Below are 19,381 nucleotides of genomic sequence, written 5' to 3'. Positions count from 1 at the left end.
CTATACAAACTTCAATTTCTCAGTCACGTCTCTTTCTACTCTTCATATTAAATCAACGTATCACCAACGGCGGCGATCAGTTGTATGGCCCGTCCTTTTCATGTTCGTATATTATAAATAACGTAACAGCACTAGAAAGTTGCGCTTTCCCTCTTCCAACATGGCGGAAACCTTCCTTCCGCCCCACCAGACCCAGACAGCCAATCGCAGCCCCTCCACAGGCGTGTCTAGGTGTAACAGGTCCGGTGACGTCACGGGAGAAGCATGGCTGCGGGCTGCATGTGGAAGAGGTCTTCATCAGAGGGAGTGAGACTGTGCCTGGAGGGGCTGAGAGTGAGTCACGTGGGCGGCAGCCATAGATCAGGGTGGCGTCATGTCCTTAGGATTTACAATAACTTTATTTGTGCTTAGCAGAAGAAAACAAACTACACAAAATAATTAGTAGGGAATGATAACATGGCAATATTATTTTATATCAGGTGTTCTGTCGAAAAAGTGCATCCCGTCAGATAACGCCCCCCCCGATGATCTGCACATGTGCAGAACATTGGGGGTAAGATAATTAAACAACAAATATTATGAAATGAACATATATTTACATTATTTATAATATATTTCATGTATGATTATAGTTCTACCATTTATTATTATTTTTATATATAACAAATTATTATACATTTTATTATTATGTTACTTTTACTATTATTATCATTATTTTACATTATATAAATATATTTATTATTACCGTTATTTTATATATATATATATACACATACAGTATCTCACAAAAGTCAGTACACCCCTCACATTTTTGTAAATATTTTCTTCTATCTTTTCATGTGACAACACTGAAGAAATGACACTTTGCTACAATGTAAAGTAGTGAGTGTACAGCTTGTATAACAGTGTAAATTTACTGTCCCCTCAAAATAACTCAACACTCAGCCATTAATGTCTAAACCGCTGGCAACAAAAGTGAGTACACCCCTAAGTGAAAATGTCCAAATTGGGCCCAAGGTGTCAATATTTTGTGTGGCCACCATTATTTTCCAGCACTGCCTTAACCCTCTTGGGCATGGAGGTCACCAGAGCTTCACAGGTTGTCACTGGAGTCCTCTTCTACTCCTCCATGATGACATCACAGAGCTGGTGGATGTTGGAGACCTTGCGCTCCTCCACCTTCCATTTGAGGATCACCCACAGATGATCAATAGGGTTTAGGTCTGGAGACATGCTTGGCCAGTCCATCACCTTTACCCTCAGCTTCTTTAGCAAGGCAGTGGTCATCTTGGAGGTGTGTTTGGGGTCATTATGTTGGAATACTGCCCTGCGGCCCAGTCTCTGAAGGGAGGGGATCATGCTCTGCTTCAGTAGGTCACAGTACATGTTGGCATTCATGGTTCCCTCAATGATCTGTAGCTCCCCAGTGCCGGCAGCACTCATGCAGCCCCAGACCATGACACTCCCACCACCATGCTTGACTGTAGACAAGACACACTTGTCTTTGTCCTCCTCACCTGGTTGCCGCCACACACGCCTGACACCATCTGAACCAAATACGTTTATCTTCGTCTCATCAGACCACAGGACATGGTTCCAGTAATCCAAGTCCTTAGTCTGCTTGTCTTCAGCAAACTGTTTGTGGGCTTTAGAAGAGGCTTCCTTCTGGGACGACAGCCATGCAGACCAATTTGATGCAGCGTGCGGCGTATGGTCTGAGCACTGACAGGCTGACCCCCCACCCCTTCAACCTCTACTGCAATGCTGGCAGCACTCATACGTCTATTTCCCAAAGACAACCTCTGGATATGACGCTGAGCACGTGCACTCAACTTCTTTGGTGGACCATGGCGAGGCCTGTTCTGAGTGGAACCTGTCCTGTTATACCGCTGTATGGTCTTGACCACCGTGCTACAGCTCAGTTTCAGGGTCTTGGCAATCTTCTTATAGCCTAGGCCATCTTTATATAGAGCAACAATTCTTTTTTTCAGATCCTCAGAGAGTTCTTTGCCATGAGGTGCCATGTTGAACTTCCAGTGACCAGTATGAGAGAGTGAGAGCAATAACACCAAATTTAACACACCTGCTCCCCATTCACACCTGAGACCTTGTAACACTAACGAGTCACATGACATCGGGGAGGGAAAACGGCTAATTGGGCCCAATTTGGACATTTTCACTTAGGGGTGTACTGACTTTTGTTGCCAGTGGTTTGGATCAGTGTTTCTCAATTCCAGTCCTCAAGGCGCACCAACAGGTCATGTTTTCAGGATTTCCACTATTTTGCACAGGTGATTTGATCAGTTTTCACTGCCTTAGTAATTACCACAGCCGTTTCATCTGAGGGAAATCCTGAAAACATGACCTGTTGGTGCGCCTTGAGGACTGGAGTTGAGAAGCAGCGGTTTAGACATTAATGGCTGTGTGTTGAGTTATTTTGCAGGGACAGCAAATTTACACTGTTATACAAGCTGTACACTCACTACTTTACATTGTAGCAAAGTGTCATTTCTTCAGTGTTGTCACATGAAAAGATAGAAGAAAAGATTTACAAAAATGTGAGGGGTGTACTCACTTTTGTGAGATACTGTATGTGTGTGTGTGTGTATATAGATAGATAGATATATATATATATATATAGATATATATCTATATATATCTATATATATATATATCTATATATACACACACACACATACAGTAAAAATTAAAAAAATTATTCTGATCATAAAAATAATAATAATGTTGTTATATATACACACACATATTTCTTATTATTCTATAATAAAAAAAATATATTGTAATATATATCTAAAATCATGATAATCAATAAATATATAAATATGTGTTTGTATATATAACAACATTATTATTATTTTTATGATCAGAATAATTTTTTTAATTTTTACTGTATGTGTGTGTGTGTGTATATATAGATATATATATATATATATATATATATATATATCTCTATATATATATATATATATATATCTCTATATATTGTAATAAACTAATAAACTCTATTATTCTTAAGTACGCAGTGGGTGGGGGTAGTTTTCATTTTATTGCATGTGACTTGACCCAGGGTTGCCAGTCATCCTCAATCAGACATCCTGCCAGATATATAGGAGCAGTCCACCCCGAATGGTTTTCATAGGTATAGGTGGAGATTGGTGGTCCTGTGTACTTCAAGGTGTTCTCCCTCGTGTTATATTCTACTTATTGTGAAACTTTAAAAAAAAATCCAGAGCAGGGCGGCTTGATTATATTTAGAATTGATGTTCAAGTGGACACGGCATCTGAGCACCACAAACTGAAAAACTTTATTTAATACATTTTTAATATTCATAACAAACTCCCTCATCCTCTCATGTCTCCATGCTTTATTTTGCTGAGAAATCACTTTGAAAAAAACCTCTGTCATTTAAAGTTGTGGCCATCTTAAGTAAGGGCAGATGATTCATGTACTTCCTTGAATCCATCTGCCCTTAGCTCAGCCATGCAGGCAGGAGGGTGTGGTTAGCTGAGAAAGTCCCTCCTCCCATGAAGACATATGACATCATTTTGGCCTAGGCCAGAAACCAGGAAGTAACTGAAGAAATGTAAAAAAGTAAGTAAATATAATCTACCTTCCTATATATTTACTAATGCTAGCAGCATAAGGATTAAAAATAGTCAGTGTTGATTGGGGGAGATGCACTGTATATTTGATTGGATGCTCTACTGTTGTAGAGTCTGTGATCACCGTGGTTGAAATTTATTTCTTTCCCATTTTTTTTTTAGAAGTGAAAGATCCACCACCTAGCATGGAAACCTGTCCATTTTGCGGGAAGGCCTTCAAAAGGCTGAAGTCCCATTTACCGTACTGTAAAATGGCCGGTGCCAAAAACAACCCAAATGCAACCGAGCAGGCAAAGAAAAATCCAAAAACAGGGATGAAGAAGGCTTTACTGGTGGAAGCCAAAGAGCAAAACTTAAATAATGAAGGAGATGATACCATGGAAGTAACTAAAAAGAAACAGCTCAACAAAAAGAAACAGAAACATCTAGAGCCTTCATCTTGTAGGACCCAAAAAATCATGCTTGAAGATAAAGAAAAGGAGCATTTAAAGAAACACATACAAAATAGTAATTTAGATAGAGCAAATGGCAATAGCCTACTAATTGATACAGAAGAGAACAGATCTGATCAGTGTCCCATAGAGGGTCCCACCATTCTGACCACTTTGCAGAGCTTGGAGGTGGCTTCTTCATTGGAGCCAACAAACCCGCTTCATATAGCAGTCACACCGTCTCAAACATCAGCTCTTCAAGCCTTGCCAGGAAGCTTCGAATTCTTGAAGGCCTCAGAGGACAACTGGACTTGGCCAAACCGCAAGGCAGATTTTAGAGGTGCCATAGGGAAATCGAGAAGCTCTGGTGTCAAGTCAACTGTCTATGAAGAAGTTTCCAAGAAAGCTTTATTGGTGGAAGCCAAAGAGCAATACTTAGAAAAGAAAATTTTGCAGAACCCGAAGGTGGCCAGTTCATTGGCACCAACAGACCTTCTTCATGTAGCAGATTCCAAGAAAGCTTTATTGGTGGAAGCAAAAGAGAAATACCTAAATAATGAAGGAGATGACACCATGGAAATGACGAAAAAAGCACAGCTCAATAAAAAGAAACACAGTTGTCAAGAATTTTGTAGGACCCAACAATTCACGCATGAAGAAAATGAAAGGGAACATGTAAAGAAAGACATAAAAAATAATAATTTAGGTCACACTCATGACAATGATCATTTAATTGATAAAGAAGAGAATAGATCTGATTATTGTCCCATAGAGGGTTCCAGCACTCTGACCAGTTTGTGGAGTCCAGAGGTGGCAACTTCAATAGTACACACAGACCCACTTCATGGAGCAGTCACACCATCCCAAACATCAGCTCTTCAAGCCTTGCAAGGAGGCTCTGAATTATTGAAGACCTCAGAGGACAACTTTACTTGGCCAAACTACAAGGGAGATTTTAGAGGTGCCATAGAGAAAATGGCAAACATTGGCATTAAGTCACCTTTATATGAAGACGTTTCCAAGAAAGCATCATTGGTGGATGCCAAGGAACAATGCGTAAAAAACAAAGAAGATGACAACACCTTGACTTGGCCAAACCACAAGGGAAATTTTACAGGTTCCATAGAGAAAGCAGGAAGCCTTGGCATCAAGTTGCCTTTATACAAAGAAGTTTCCAAAGTCATGGAGGACAAAATGCCAGGAGAAGATCATTGCAGCTTTCAAAATGGTTTTAAAGGTTCTTTTAATGAGAGCCTTTTCCAGAAACCTGAGCTGCCCTCTGAGCCAATTTCTTCTTTTCTGCCGTCAACCATGGTTTTCTCCTCTCACAGACCTCACAGTGATTTTCCAAGGCACGGTGATTATGTACAGTTACCGCATATATCTCACCAAATGCAGACTCATAAATCTAATGCATTGAAGAGCATGGAGAAGTCTTTAGAGGGCCAACTAGACCTGACCCCTGCCAACGAGACCAAGACTCCCCGGCCAGTCAGAGATGTGTTATCAAGAAATTGCTCTTTGGGTCTGCAGTGGATTCCAGAACTGCACTCCAATTATATCCAGCTGAAGATTGTTCCCGAGCAAATAAATTTGAAGAGTTCCAGTGGGAGAATGGGAGAGTCCATAGCTCCGGGACCTTTTGACCCAGGTAATTTATTATTATATTTATATAGCGGCAACAGCTTGTGCAGCCTTTTACAATGCAACTCAACTCAACAGTACAATTACTATACAACTCAAGGCAAGAAAGTAAGAAGTTCAATTGTTAGGTGGGGATAGGCTTCTCTGAAGGAATGAGTTTTCAGGGATCACCTAAAGGTGGACAAAGTAGGAGATAGCTGGACAGATTGGGGTAGGAAGATCAAGAAGATGGGAGAGGCTCTGGAGAAGTCCGGTAAGGTAAGCATGGGAGGAGAAGACAAGGGAGCTAGCGAGCAGGAGGTCTTGAGAGGTGCTGAAGGATGGGTAAAATCGAAGCAAGATAGCAGGAGGTATTGAGAGGTACTAGAGAAGGGGCAAAATCGAAGCTAGAGAGCAGGAAGTCTTGGGAGAAGGGGCAAAATCGAAGCAAGAGAGCAGTAGGTCTTGAGAGGTGCTGGAGGAGAGGCAAAATAGAAGCTAGAGAGCAGGAAGCCTTGGTAGATGCTGGAGGAGGGAAATGAATCAAAGCTAGAGAGCAGGAAGTCTTGAGAGCTGCTGGAGGAGGGGAAAAAGCGAAGCAAGAAAACAGGAGCTCGAGAGGTGCTAGAGGAGGGGGAAAATCGAAGCTAGAGAGCAGGAGGTCTTGAGAGGAGCTGGAGGAGGGGAAAAATCAAGGCTAGAGAGCAGGAGGTCTTGAGAGGAGCTGGAGGAGGGGAAAAATCAAGGCTAGAGAGCAGGAGGTCTTGAGAGGAGCTGGAGGAGGGGAAAAATCAAGGCTAGAGAGCAGGAGGTCTTGAGAGGTGCTGGAGGAGGGAAAAAATCAAAGCAAGATAGCAGGAGGTATTGAGAGGTGCTAGAGGAGGGGCAAAATCGAAGCTAGAGAGCAGGAAGTCTTGGGAGAAGGGGCAAAATCGAAGCAAGAGAGCAGTAGGTCTTGAGAGGTGCTGGAGGAGAGGCAAAATAGAAGCTAGAGAGCAGGAGGTCTTGAGAGGTCCGGGAGGAGGGGAAAAATCGAGGCTAGAGAGCAGGAGGTCTTGAGAGGTGCTGGAGGAGGGGAAAAATTGAAGCAAGAGAGCAGGAAGTCTTGGGAGAAGGGGCAAAATCGAAGCAAGAGAGCAGTAGGTCTTGAGAGGTGCTGGAGGAGAGGCAAGATAAAAGCTAGAGAGCAGGAAGTCTTGAGAGGTCCGGGAGGAGGGGCAAATTCAGAGCAAAGGGAGCAGGAGATCTTGGGAGGCTGAAGAAGTACAGTAAGTTCACACCAATCACTGTTCTTTATAAATGAGAACTGAGTTGTTTTACAGCAGTCCTGTCGTGTGAGTGACTGAAGGGAACTTTCTTTATTCAGAGTCCTGTTGGCCTACACAGCGTCAGCCCATTCCGGAGGTCCCGCTGACGTCACGACGGCTGATGGATGTTAGGATCGGTGATCTGCCTTCCTGGCTGGCGCTCCAAAGACTCTCCATGAAGACTATTCCTGAATTGGGGGTGACAGGTGAGAAAACACAAGGCACCCCAAATCCAAGTGAATCGCCTGATAACAAGACACAGAAATATACAATATAGATTTGTGTTGCCTTTTCAGATTCTCTCTGACTTTCAGAGAGGTTGTACCCGGGTGATGCCTGCCCCCCGCCTTCCGCCGATTGGCCCAGGTCTCCTGTCCCACCGGGAGACCCGAGCCACCATCCGGCACGTCCGCTGGCTGGCCGGAGACCTGATCAAAGAGCCGGACTCAGCTTTGATCTGGTCTCTGATGTAGAAACCCGGAAGCGACAACAGCAATAGAAGTGATCATGCATTTTTATTTTTTGAATGTACAGTTTAAAAAAAAAAAAAAAAAAACATTTTTACAGCGCCCCATTCCTCCTGCTCACGCGCCAAAGAAAGCGCTTACGTAAGTCGCGCCCGCAAATGTAAACAGTGTTCAAATCACACATGAGGTATCGCTGCGATCGTTATGCCCCGTACACACAGTCGGATTTTCCGAGGGAAAATGTGTGATAGGACCTTGTTGTCGGAATTTCCGACCGTGTGTAGGCTCCATCACACATTTTCCATCGGATTTTCCGACACACAAAGTTTGAGAGCAGGATATAAAATTTTCTGACAACAAAATCCGTTGTCGGAATTTCCGATCGTGTGTACACAAATCCGACGGACAAAGTGCCACGCATGCTCAGAATAAATAAAGAGATGAAAGCTATTGGCCACTGCCCCGTTTATAGTCCCGACGTATGTGTTTTACGTCACCGCGTTCAGAACGATCGGATTTTCCGACAACTTTGTGTGACCGTGTGTATGCAAGACAAGTTTGAGCCAACATCCGTTGGAAAAAATCCTAGGATTTTGTTGTCGGAATGTCCGAACAAAGTCCGACCGTGTGTACGGGGCATTAGCGCGAGGGCAATAATTTTAGCGCAGGACCTCCTCTGTAACTCTAAACTGGTAACTGCTAAAAATGTTTAAACGACGCCTCTGGAGATTTTTAAGTACTGTAGATTGTCGCCATTCCACGAGTGTGCGCAATTTTAAAGCGTGACATGTTAGGTATCTATTTACTCGGAGTAACATCATCTTTCACATTATATAAAAGAATTAGGCTAACTTTACTGCTTTTTTTTTTTTAATTAATTGGAGTGTATTTTTTCCCAAAAAACTGTGTTTAAAAGACTGCAGCACAAATACAGTGTGACAAAAAATATTTCAACAACCGCCATTTTATTCCCTAGGATCTCTGATAAAAAATAATTTAAAATGTATAATTTAAAATGTAAAATTTTATAATTAATATATAAAAAAAGTCCCAAAAAAACAAGAAAAAATATTCAGACAGTGCATCCTAGAATCCTATAGGAACCCGGTGACGCCACATCCACTCAGATCCTGCTTACCAGAAAGCCAGTGACCCCCGATTAGAGTGGTCAACCTGCGCTTGTGTGTATTCCAGCTCACCAGCATAGATCAAGCGATCACTCTCCAGCGTGTGACACCATCCAGTATGCAATACGACCTGGAGATTAAAATCGCAAAAGGGTAAACTCCAAACGCTCCAGACAGATTCAGATATAAAAGGCAAAGATGGCCAAAGATAGTGTGATATTATTATTATTTAAAACCATCTATTGGATAAAATCATAAAACTAAGGTGCACTCACATGTTTCAGAATATACATAGCAGCATTACAGAGGCCAACAATCCACGATTCCAGAAAGAAAGATGGCCGAACCTCAACCGCTCATGGGTAGTGGTGCGCGTACGTCCGCCCGACCGGTTTCGTCACAACTGACGTAATGAGGGGCACCTGATGTGCGGTGTGTGGTGTCACCGGGTTACTATAGGATTCCTACTAATGAACACGGCTGTTTGATTACTGCACTGAATTTCGGAATTCTGAATACTTTTTCTTCTTATTTTGGGCTTTTTTTATTCTTTTTATTTATTATTATTATATAATTCATTATTTTTTTTTTTAATTATTATTATTATATATTTGCATTTTTGCTCATTTAAGTGATATTATTTGAGTTATTCACTTTTAGAGATGCACGTTATATATTAAAAAAAAAAAATGATATATATATATTATATTATATCATATATATATATATATATATATATATATATATATATATATATATATATATATATATATATATATACACAGTATATATAATTTTCTAGAAAAAATACTGATTTTTTTTAACTTGCAAACAACAAATGTCACAAATAGGCCCGATCTTGAAGTGTTTAATGTTTACTGTCTCTGGCAGCGTGGACTCGATACTACAACAAATACATCAATGTGAGGAAAGGAGGGATAGGAGGCCTGGCAATGCTGCTTACTGGCTACTGCGTCCTGAGCTACTCCTGGAACTATCACCGTATACGTAAGAACGCACTTTATTCAGTAAAACATATTCCGGAGGTAGCTGAGATTAAGCTATCTCCATCCATGCGTTGGCTTTTCAGTGAGGCCTGCACACCAGTGAAATCAGCCAATCACAAACCATTAAATCTGACCTTCCCTTCAGTCTTGCACAGTTGTACCTGATCCTCTCCTGTACTGAAACGGCTTCCTCTGATTTCACTGCACACTGTGAGCTTATCACCATGTGCATTAGAAGCTGCAGTTAGATAGTTAGATAGACCACTGCCTTATTTCCGGGCTGGAGGACGTCTATCACTTATGACCAAAACTTTTGGAAAACGCTTGACCACCATACCTATGTACTGTAAGCTTATAGATATCCTTTTCTAAAACCAAAGACGTTGATAGGGAGTTGCCGCTCCTCCCACACTGGCCATTATGGAGTTGCCCCTCCTTGTGGCCGTAACATTCTCCATTCTTCTGGGAAGACTTTCAAAAGGATTTTGGAGGGACTATAGCAATTTGTTAGGTTCATTAGGTCAGGTACTGACGTTGGATGAGAAGACCTGGCCCATGCATCCAGCCTCACATTGGGCACCAAAAAAAAAAAGTAGGGATGAGGTCAGGGCTGTGTGCAGGACACTGGAGTTCCTGCACACCCAACAGGTCACACCACGTCTTTATGGCGCTGGCTTTGTAGACGGGGGGGGGACAGTCATGGTCTTCACTAAACTGTTACCACAAGATTGGAAGATCACAGTTGTCTACAATATCTTTGTATGATGGAGTATTACCAGGACCCTTCACTGGAGACACCTGAACTCAAGAATATGGAGTGGTGTCCACATAGGTTGGGCCAAATACTGTTTGGAGTGGAATGACCCATTTACTATTATTTGTAGAGTTCTTTAATCATTAGCTTCTAAAGGGCAAGACTTATATTGGATGAGGAGACATGGCTCACCATTGACATTCCAATTTGCCCCAAAGGTGGTCAGTAGGGTTGAGGTCAGGGCTTTGAACAAGACACTGGGGTTCCTCTACACCAAACTGGTCGCACAATGTCATTATGGAGTTTGGCTTTGTGCACAGGAGCATCATCATGCTGGAACAGAAAAGGGTCTTCACCATATTGTTATCACAAGTTTGGAAGAGCACAATTGTCTACAATATCTTTGTATGATGGAGGAATACCAAGACTCTTCACTGGAGACACCTGAACTCAGAGACATTGTAGACAATTGTGCTCTTCCAATCTTGTGCTAACAGTTTGGTAAAGACCCTTTTCTGTTCCACCATGACTGTCCCCCTGTGTACAAAGCCAGCTCCATAAAGAAATGGTGTAACCAGTTTGATGTGGAGAAATTCGGGGGTGTCCTGTACAGAGCCCTGACCTCAACCCTACTGAACACCTTTGGGATGAATTGTGAGGTCGGGTGCTCATGTTGGATGAGAAGACCTGGCTCACCATTGGCGTTCCAATTCATCCAAAAGATGTTCAGAAGGCATGAGGTTAGGGCTCTCTGCAGGACACTCGAGTTCCTCCACATCAAACTGGTCACACCATGTCTTTATGGAGCTGGCTTTGTACCTAGGGGCACAGTCATTACTGGAACAGAGAAGGGTCTTATAGCATAGTGTGACACATATACAATCTGAAAAGCTGCACACCCCGAGTAACAAGTTATTGTAAAAAGAAAATTCCCCGTGGGGTTTTTTTTAGCAGCAATTATGAGTCAGCAAAAATTTATGTAAAATATATAAATGATTTTATTATCAAAAAAAGAGAGAAAACAAATAAACAATATGCACACAAAGGTAAAACATGAGCTCTGGGTTTGTACAATGCGAGACTGGTAGATTATGAGAGGGAGAAACAAAATCATGGCAATACCATCAGGGTAGAAAAAGAAATAAATTATCTAATGTATCAACCTACAATCAGTAAGATGTGGTTGTACTGTCCGATGTTCGGAACAAAGCCCCAATGCATTTCGACCTATATATTTACAGTCTTCCTCAGGGGGTTCTTGTGTTTCTACAATTACATCAAAAGACAGTTGTTAATGATGTGAAATATAATGTACAATCATGATCATTTATGCATGTTTCATAGGTGAAGGCACAATGGTAATTGCTTCATATTTACCCTCTCCATCAAAAAAAAAGCTTGCTTATCCAGAGACTTCGTATTAAAACAAACACACACGAGATAGACAGTTGATTTCCCCACTGATGGTCTTGAAGGCTGCTGGGGAGCCGCCCCCGCCTCAGCCCTGTAAGGGGTTGCCTGGGCCGCAGGGCTTACAAGTGGTCACAGGTTAGGGCACTCCAAAAGGAGAGGAGAGTGGGGGACATGGGCACCTGAAAGTCATCACAATGGAAGTAATTAAAGTGGTGTTCCGGCCGAAATTATACTTTTTAAATAAAAATACCCCTATAATACACAAGCTTAATGTATTCTAGTAAAGTTAGTCTGTAAACGAAGGTCTGTTTTGTTAGTTTATAGCAGTAGTTTGTTATTTTATAAACTTGCAGCAGGCCGTGGCCATCTTAAGTGTGGGCATCTGAAGCCAGACTGTATTTCTTCCTGGATCTCATCCTTGCAGATCTCGCACATGCTCAGTGCAGCACAAGCAGTGTAATAGGTTTCAGGTCAGGTTTCCATAGCAACAGCAGTGTCAGGAAGTTGCCGCCCCTTCCCAGAAGGCATTGCAAACAGGAAATTATGCGATGGGCCGCGGCCAGGGAGGAGGAAGTGAAAAATTAATACAGCAGATATACAGTAAGTGCTGAGAAAAAAAATAAATAAATATCCAATTCGTTTACAGTGCACAGTTTAGTGAGGGATGCTGAAGAGTTGTAAAAGTGGGTGGAACTCCACTTTAATATATTATGTACGTTTTTGTCTATATGATAGGAAGTCAAAAAGAATAACGCTGAAAGGGCCTAATTGTGAGAAGGAGTAAAAAAACTCAAGTCCCAGTATAATATAAATGCTAGTGGCGCATAATACCTAAAATGCTGTTTTATATTAGGTGTCTGGTGTAAAATATTATATAAAATGTTCGTATATATATACCAATGAATGATTGAAAAATATTGGGGTGAAAGCAGTAATTTCTGTACAGAATCAAACATTATTTTTAAAAATTAAACTAATAGGTGAGGTGTTGAAATGAATGTAAAAAGATTGATGGGGTGATTAATAAATGGGAAAGTGAGATGACAAAAGGGTATATACTGTGGTGATGGGTGTTATGTGTGGAGCTGTGAAAAACAGTATGGTAGTGATCACAAAAATATTGGGAATATAAAACATGTTGAAAACAAGTGCTGAGAAAAAAAAAAGAATATATATAATATAATAATGGTGAGAAGTGAAAAATACCAAATAATGGTGAGGAATGTGCTCAAAAAACACTAAAGTGCTAGGTAGTGCCGAAATGAAAGCGAAATAGTTTTATTAAAGTGGAGGGCCACCCTAAAAAAAAAAAAAAATTGCATGAAAAATCCTAAAAAAAAAACAAAAAACATTTAAACTTACCTAAACCCTTGTTGCTAGGCAGTCTTCCTAATCTGCCTCTTCCTATTCCGCGGCGTGTTCTGCTCCTCAGTGAGCGGCCCCCGTTGTCTTCTGGGAACTGTGTGTGTTCCCAGAACACCACGGGGCCATTCACAGAGCGGCTCGCGCGTGCGCAGTAGGAAACTGGCAGTGAAGTCGCAAGGCTCCACTGCCTGTTTCCCTTACTTAGGATGGCGGTGCCGGGACCCGAGAGCCGAGGGACGGGTCGGCCTCGGGCGGCCGACATCGCGGGCACCCAGGACAGGTAAGTACTTATTTAAAGCCAGTAGCTACAGTGTTTGCAGCTGCTTACTTTTAATTTTCTTTTTTCAGGGACGGAATCCCACTTTAAGTACCTGACTGCATATAAAAGTAATTAGGACTCTGTGGTCCCTATGATGGGAAACACCAGGTCAGAGCTCATGTTTTACCTTTGTGTGTATATTGTTTATTTGTTTTCTCTCTTTTTTTGATAATAAAATAATTTATATATTTTACGTACATTTTTGCTGACTCATAATTGCTGCTAAAAAAAACCCACGGGGAATTTTCTTTTTCTTTTGACAGAGAAGTGTCTTTACCAAACTGTTACCACAAGATTGGAAGATCACAATTGTCTACAATGTCTTTGTATGATGGAGTTTTACCAGGACCCTTCACTGGAGACAACTGAACTCAATAACATGGAGTGGTGTCCAGTTTGGAGTGGAATGACCCATTTACCATTCTTTGTAGAGTTCTTTAATCATTAGCTTCCAAGGAAAAGAATCATATTGGATGAGAAGACCTGGCTCACCATTGGCCTTCCAATTCGCCCCAAAGGTGTTCAGTAGGGATGAAGTCAGGACTCTGTACAGGACACTCGAGTTCCTCCACACCACACTGGTCACACCATGTCTTTATGGAGCTGGCTTTGTACACAAGGGGGAGGGGGGGACACAGTCATGGTGGAACAGAAAGGGGGCTTGACCAAACTGTTACCACAAGGTTGGAAGAGCACAATTGTCTTCAATGTCTTTATGGAGCTGGCTTTGTACACAGGGAACACCATCATGCTGGGACAGAAAAGGGTCTTCACCAAACTGTTACCACAAGGTTGGAAGATCACAATTTCCTACCATGTCTTTGTATGATGGAGGATTACTAGGACCCGTCACTGGAGACACATGAACTCAAAAAGACATTGTAGACAATCTTGTGATTGCAGTTTGAGGAAGACCCTTTTCTGTTCCAGCCTGACTGTCCCCTGTGTACAAAGCCAGCTCCATAGACACATGGTGTGACCAGTTTGATGTGGAGGAACTTGAGTGCCCTGCACAGAGCCCTGACCTCATCCCTACTGAAGACCTTTGGAATTAATTTTGAGGTCAGCTACTGATGTTTGTTGAGAAGACCTGGCTCACCACTGAGGTTCCAATTCATCCCAAAAGGTGTTCAGTAGGGTTGAGGTAAGGGCTCTGTGCAGGACACTTGAGTTCCTCCACCCCAAACTGGTCACACCATGTCTTTATGGAGCTGGCTTTGTACACAAGGGGGAGGGGGGGGCACAGTCATGGTGGAACAGAAAAGGGTCTTGACCAAACTATTACCACAAGCTTGGAAGAGCACAATTGTCTTCATTGTCTTTGTATGATGTTGTATTACCAGGACCCTTCACTGGAGACACCTAGACTCCATCATTTTGGATGGGGTCATATAGTGAATGTAATAGTCAATTTGTATTTTTGCTAAAATTTCTCTGCACTTTTTCTCTTTTTCAGGACAGGATCGCTGGAGAAAATACCACTAAGACTTTTCATCCAGTGGGTAAGGTCCAAACACTCCATATTGTCAACAGCAAGCCAAAAACCACAGCAAGGCCTGAGCTGTGTGGTACGAGTTCCTTTCCGGATGTCCCGTTGACGGTCCAGTTGTGACAGTTGAGCCTGGCGCTCCAGAGACTTTCCATTGTTGAAACCTGATTTTTCATTGGTTGTTCCTCAGGTGCCTTTTTTTTTTTTTGAGTGTTTCCTCAATAATAATGTTTTTTTTTCTGACTGCTGTTTCATGCTTAGTTATTTAATAAAAGTTTTTTTCTCAAATATTTTTTTGTTTAATTTTACAGGGGAGCTAAAGGGTGAATACTTACCTGTCCAACCGTCCCTTGCCAGCACCTGCTTGAGTGCTGATCTTTGCACCTGTTCATTGGATGGCAGGCGATGGTGTCACTGTTGTGCACGAAGAGTAGCTAGTCATCCTGGCACTCAGGGACCGACCCGGCACTGTAAAGCGAGCTGCGCATGCACAGCTCAGTTTACAGCACCGAAAAAGACAACAGCAAGCAGCGGCATTTTATTTTGGAGAGACAGGTCAGGTCTCCATCATACCCTACAGCGCAGGTCTCCATGGTGCCCTACAGAGCAGGTCTCCATGGTTCCCTACAGGAAAGGGCTCCATAGTACCATACAATGCAGGTCTCTTCTGCAATAAAAGCCTGCCTGGTCGATGTTTCTAACAGTGGAACTTTCATTGCGCTTTAATTAGGGTTGCACCATACCATTTTTTTACCAGTGAGTACGAGCACCAATAAGTTCGATCAAGTACTCACCGATACCGATACATTTGCAGTGCGATTTGAGCCCATACAAAATGAATGGGCTCAAATCGCACTGCAAAGAATTGAATGTGATTCAAACAGGAACGTGGTGCGATTCCTGTCTCAATCCCCCACCTCTCTTGTGTGAACCCAGGCTTGTCATAGTGACAGGAGCCATGCGAGAAACCTCCCTGCAGGATGAGTTCCACCATCCCTGGCTCCAGATCCCACTGTGGACATCAGTGGGTGCGGATTGGGCTCCTCCTGCCTCTCCCATGGCTCTCTCTCTCCCCAGCCTCCAGCGGTTCCAGCCATCCACTGGACCCTCTCCCCATCTTCCCCGGTTTCGCTGTACTAGATTGCCGATCCCCCGCTGCTTCACAGGTCCAGAGATTCTAAATCCCTGTGGCGGTCTCTTCTGTCCTAGCAGTGCTGACAATACGGGCTAGACAGCTCCTGATTGGTCAGCACCGTCACATGGTTGGTGCCGACCAATCAGAAGCCATTTAGACTGTACTGCAAGAGAGCGAGAGAAAAAGCCACAGGGGGGATTTCAAATCCTCGGACCTGTGAAAACGGCTTTTCACTGTCAGCGGGGATCAGCGATATGGTACAGCAGTGGATAGCTGGAACCGTGGGAGGGAGCCGGAGATAGAACTCGTAATGCAGCAAGGTTTCCCACACCGCTTGTGTGAACTCGGGCTCCAAGTCACTATGACAAGCCTGGGTTCACACGGGAGCAGTGCGGGGAAACCGCATGCAATTCGCAAAGGAATCGCTCCGCATTCCCGTTTAAATCTCATGCAACTCTTTGCAGTGCGATTTGAGCCCAGTCATTTTGTATTGGGTCAAATCGCACCGCAAAAGGTATCGGGAGCATTTGCGAATACTTGTGCAAGTACACGGTATTGGTGCCGACACCGGTGCAACCCTAGCTTTAAAAATACTTAAGCTCAGGTGCCATTCAGAGAATGCTTAGAATTTTTTCCAATGAATGCTAATTGTTCTCGGATTGGACTCCTTCAATCAGAGAACATTTCGCAGCTTTCATTAAATTTACGTGATCCCTGGTGATCCTGGAGGTCCATGATCAGACACTTCCTGTTATAGGGTGACAACGCTCCGTTCCTGTCCCCACGTGGTGTTCCTGTGTTGTCACCCTGTCACCTGCACCCCCCCCCCCCGATGGAGTCTACAAGCAGTTTTGTAGACACATTGCACTGTTGTCACCTTCAGGAAGCCGGTCCACAACAATGGCGTGCAGCAGGGATGCGCCGATACCAAGCATTTGAGTATCGGTACTCATGCAAATGCTCCCGAAAACCAATACTTTGCAATGCGATTTGCCACAATACAAAACGAATAGGCGCAAATCGCACATCAAAGAATCGCGTGCAATTTGAACAGGAAAAATGTTGGAATTTTCGGTACCCAGAGAAGGACGGCTACATACATTTTAATAAAATACCTTTAATTTCAAATTATTACAATAAAAGGTTGTTAAAACTATGCATTCGTGTAACATAGAACAAATATACGCCATATATTTCAAAGCCAACGTGTCTTTGCTAAATGTTCCAAGAGGTCGACGGGTTTCGCATAAATCGCTTCCTCAGGACCTCATTATCTTGGCAGCAAAGAAAATGGCCTATAGGAATAAAAAAAAAAGTTACAATAATCAATACCGTCAGAACATCCACACAACATGTTGTCTCTCATGTGTCGTCACAAGAGCGTTTGCACAAGGATGGTGGGTCCATAGAATACGAACAAAATGTATTGTGTGGGGCAGTAGAAGAACATGCACAAATAAGGCCCTAAATGTAGGCAAATAAACAACTATAGTCACCTAATTATACACTATCCCAGTAGTTGTAGGACTTACTTGTCTAAGAATGACGTAAAAAAAAAGGGGACAGTACTCAAGATAGAAAAAGATTTTTGTCCAAGTATCAGTTCGTAGAGCAAAAAGACCTCCAGTGCCAACAGTATATAGTTAGACCACATCCAAAAAAGACAACAATCCAATGTATAGGATTGATAGGCAATAAAAGAAAAAAAAAAGCATAATTTACCATATGCCTCCACAGTGTTGCCCACCACTGCCAAGAGCGGGAAGCCTGCCAAACTTATCACTAAATCCTACACATAAGGCTATTCCTCTCAATCTATCCGATCCAGATATCAAGGCCACCTACAGTAATATCAATAAATATAGATGACATCCAGTGCCGGGACAAAATCCTCTGGTGGGCAAAGATGACAAATTGTGCCCCCCCCCCTTCATTATGTGCAAGCTTATAAGGAGGGGGAGAGAAAGCACAGCCTGCACCTCCTCCCGGCTCTCTTTTTTTTTTTCTCCTTGATGCTTCCAGTGCTGGACTGACAGGAGTAGTGATGTCACTACCCCTGTCAGCCTCATAGTAGAAAAAAAAACAAAAATCTTGTGGTGCCTCCATCCCTACAATACACGCAGCCGCCCCTTCTGCCAACCCCTTGTCCCGACCCTGACGACATCAGTAACCTTGTCAAAAGACCAAAGTAAAAGAAATAACTAGAAAAGTAGGCAATCCAATAAGTGCACTTACCCCACAATCCGCATTCACAGTATGTCCCACCAGAATTCGATCAACCAACTGAAAACCTGTGCTGCTTATATTTGGACCCTGGAGCCAAAAACCTGCGACATCATCATCCCGCGCCCCACCGCAATGTGTCCAGGATCTGCCTACAAACCATTCATTAAAATACTCATTAGTCCATCACATGAGCCCGTCGCCATCACCGCCAGCCACAGCGGGCATAACATGGCGTGCATCGGCGCCACCAATGGAGACGCTCCAACGGCGCCCGTGCAACTTACTTACTCCCACAGCTCCAATCATCGCACGCGTGTTGTATGGATGTTCTGACATATGTGAAGTATTGATTATTGTAACTTTTTCTTTTGTATAGACCATTTTTTATTTTGTTGCCAAGATAAGGTCCTGAGGAAGTGATTATGCGAAACGCGTTGATCTCTTGGAGCATTTATTAAAGACACATTGGCTTATTAATATATGGGGGTAAATCGTTCTATGTTTTAACAACCTTTTGTTGTAATAAAATGGCGAGCTTCTCTGTGGCTGCATGGAGAAGCGGAGGTTCTGGCAGAGGAGTTCTGTCCTCTCTGCTGCTGACTGCTGAGACAAAGTGGTGGTGGTGGGGGGGGGGGGGGGGACGAATAGTAGGTGCTAGGGCCACATAAAATGGCCTGGAGGGCCAGATTTGGCCTTGTGTTCGGCGCATGTCACATAGAGCCTGCATGCACAGGCCACCAAAGGAGATGTAGAGGTGGTCCTCCCCCAAACTGACATCGCTTCTGCCCTATACCCACGGGGGTTCCGGAACTTCTCCTCCAGACCTGTGACAAGCACCTCTAGCAGCCCATCAGAGGACTGGGAAACTTATGTAAAGTGTTTTGCTTGTGGCCAGATGTACAAATATTTTTTTTAAGTTTCCCACTAAATGGCGCTTTTCCCTTTTTTATGCACACAGTTGCAGAGGGGGAAATCACACGGATTATCTGACCCCGGTATACGCCGTGTCCCCTGCCGCTGCATTAAAAAAAAAAAAAAAAATACATTCTCACATTAAGACACAGAGCTATGAAACTTGTTGCAAATGTGTCATG

The 19,381-nt window shown here is 43.0% G+C and overlaps 1 protein-coding gene across 1 annotated transcript; it reads left to right on the top strand.

Annotated features, from left to right (window-relative positions):
• Nucleotides 1-218: 218 nt before the first annotated feature.
• Nucleotides 219-15,214, top strand: MTNAP1 (mitochondrial nucleoid associated protein 1). The gene is made up of 5 exons (XM_073606896.1): nucleotides 219-333; nucleotides 3,787-5,706; nucleotides 7,045-7,191; nucleotides 9,471-9,587; nucleotides 14,894-15,214. The coding sequence occupies exons 2-5, from the start codon at nucleotides 3,810-3,812 to the stop codon at nucleotides 14,920-14,922; spliced, it is 2,190 nt and encodes a 729-aa protein (XP_073462997.1). The 5' UTR covers nucleotides 219-333; nucleotides 3,787-3,809; the 3' UTR covers nucleotides 14,923-15,214.
• Nucleotides 15,215-19,381: the final 4,167 nt, after the last annotated feature.

This window comes from Aquarana catesbeiana, linkage group LG12 (genome assembly GCF_042186555.1).
Source record: "Aquarana catesbeiana isolate 2022-GZ linkage group LG12, ASM4218655v1, whole genome shotgun sequence".
NCBI lineage: Eukaryota > Metazoa > Chordata > Amphibia > Anura > Ranidae > Aquarana > Aquarana catesbeiana.
Note: the sequence above shows the minus strand (reverse complement) of the source record. Positions and strands in the feature narration are given on the sequence as shown.

Excerpts from the sequence above, each read along its gene's own strand:
- MTNAP1 (XM_073606896.1), top strand. The coding sequence starts at position 3,810 with ATGGAAACCTGTCCATTTTGCGGGAAGGCCTTCAAAAGGCTGAAGTCC. Across the intron at positions 7,192-9,470 it reads TCCTGAATTGGGGGTGACAG|CGTGGACTCGATACTACAAC; the intron begins GTGAGAAAACAC and ends TGTCTCTGGCAG. Across the intron at positions 9,588-14,893 it reads CTGGAACTATCACCGTATAC|GACAGGATCGCTGGAGAAAA; the intron begins GTAAGAACGCAC and ends TCTCTTTTTCAG.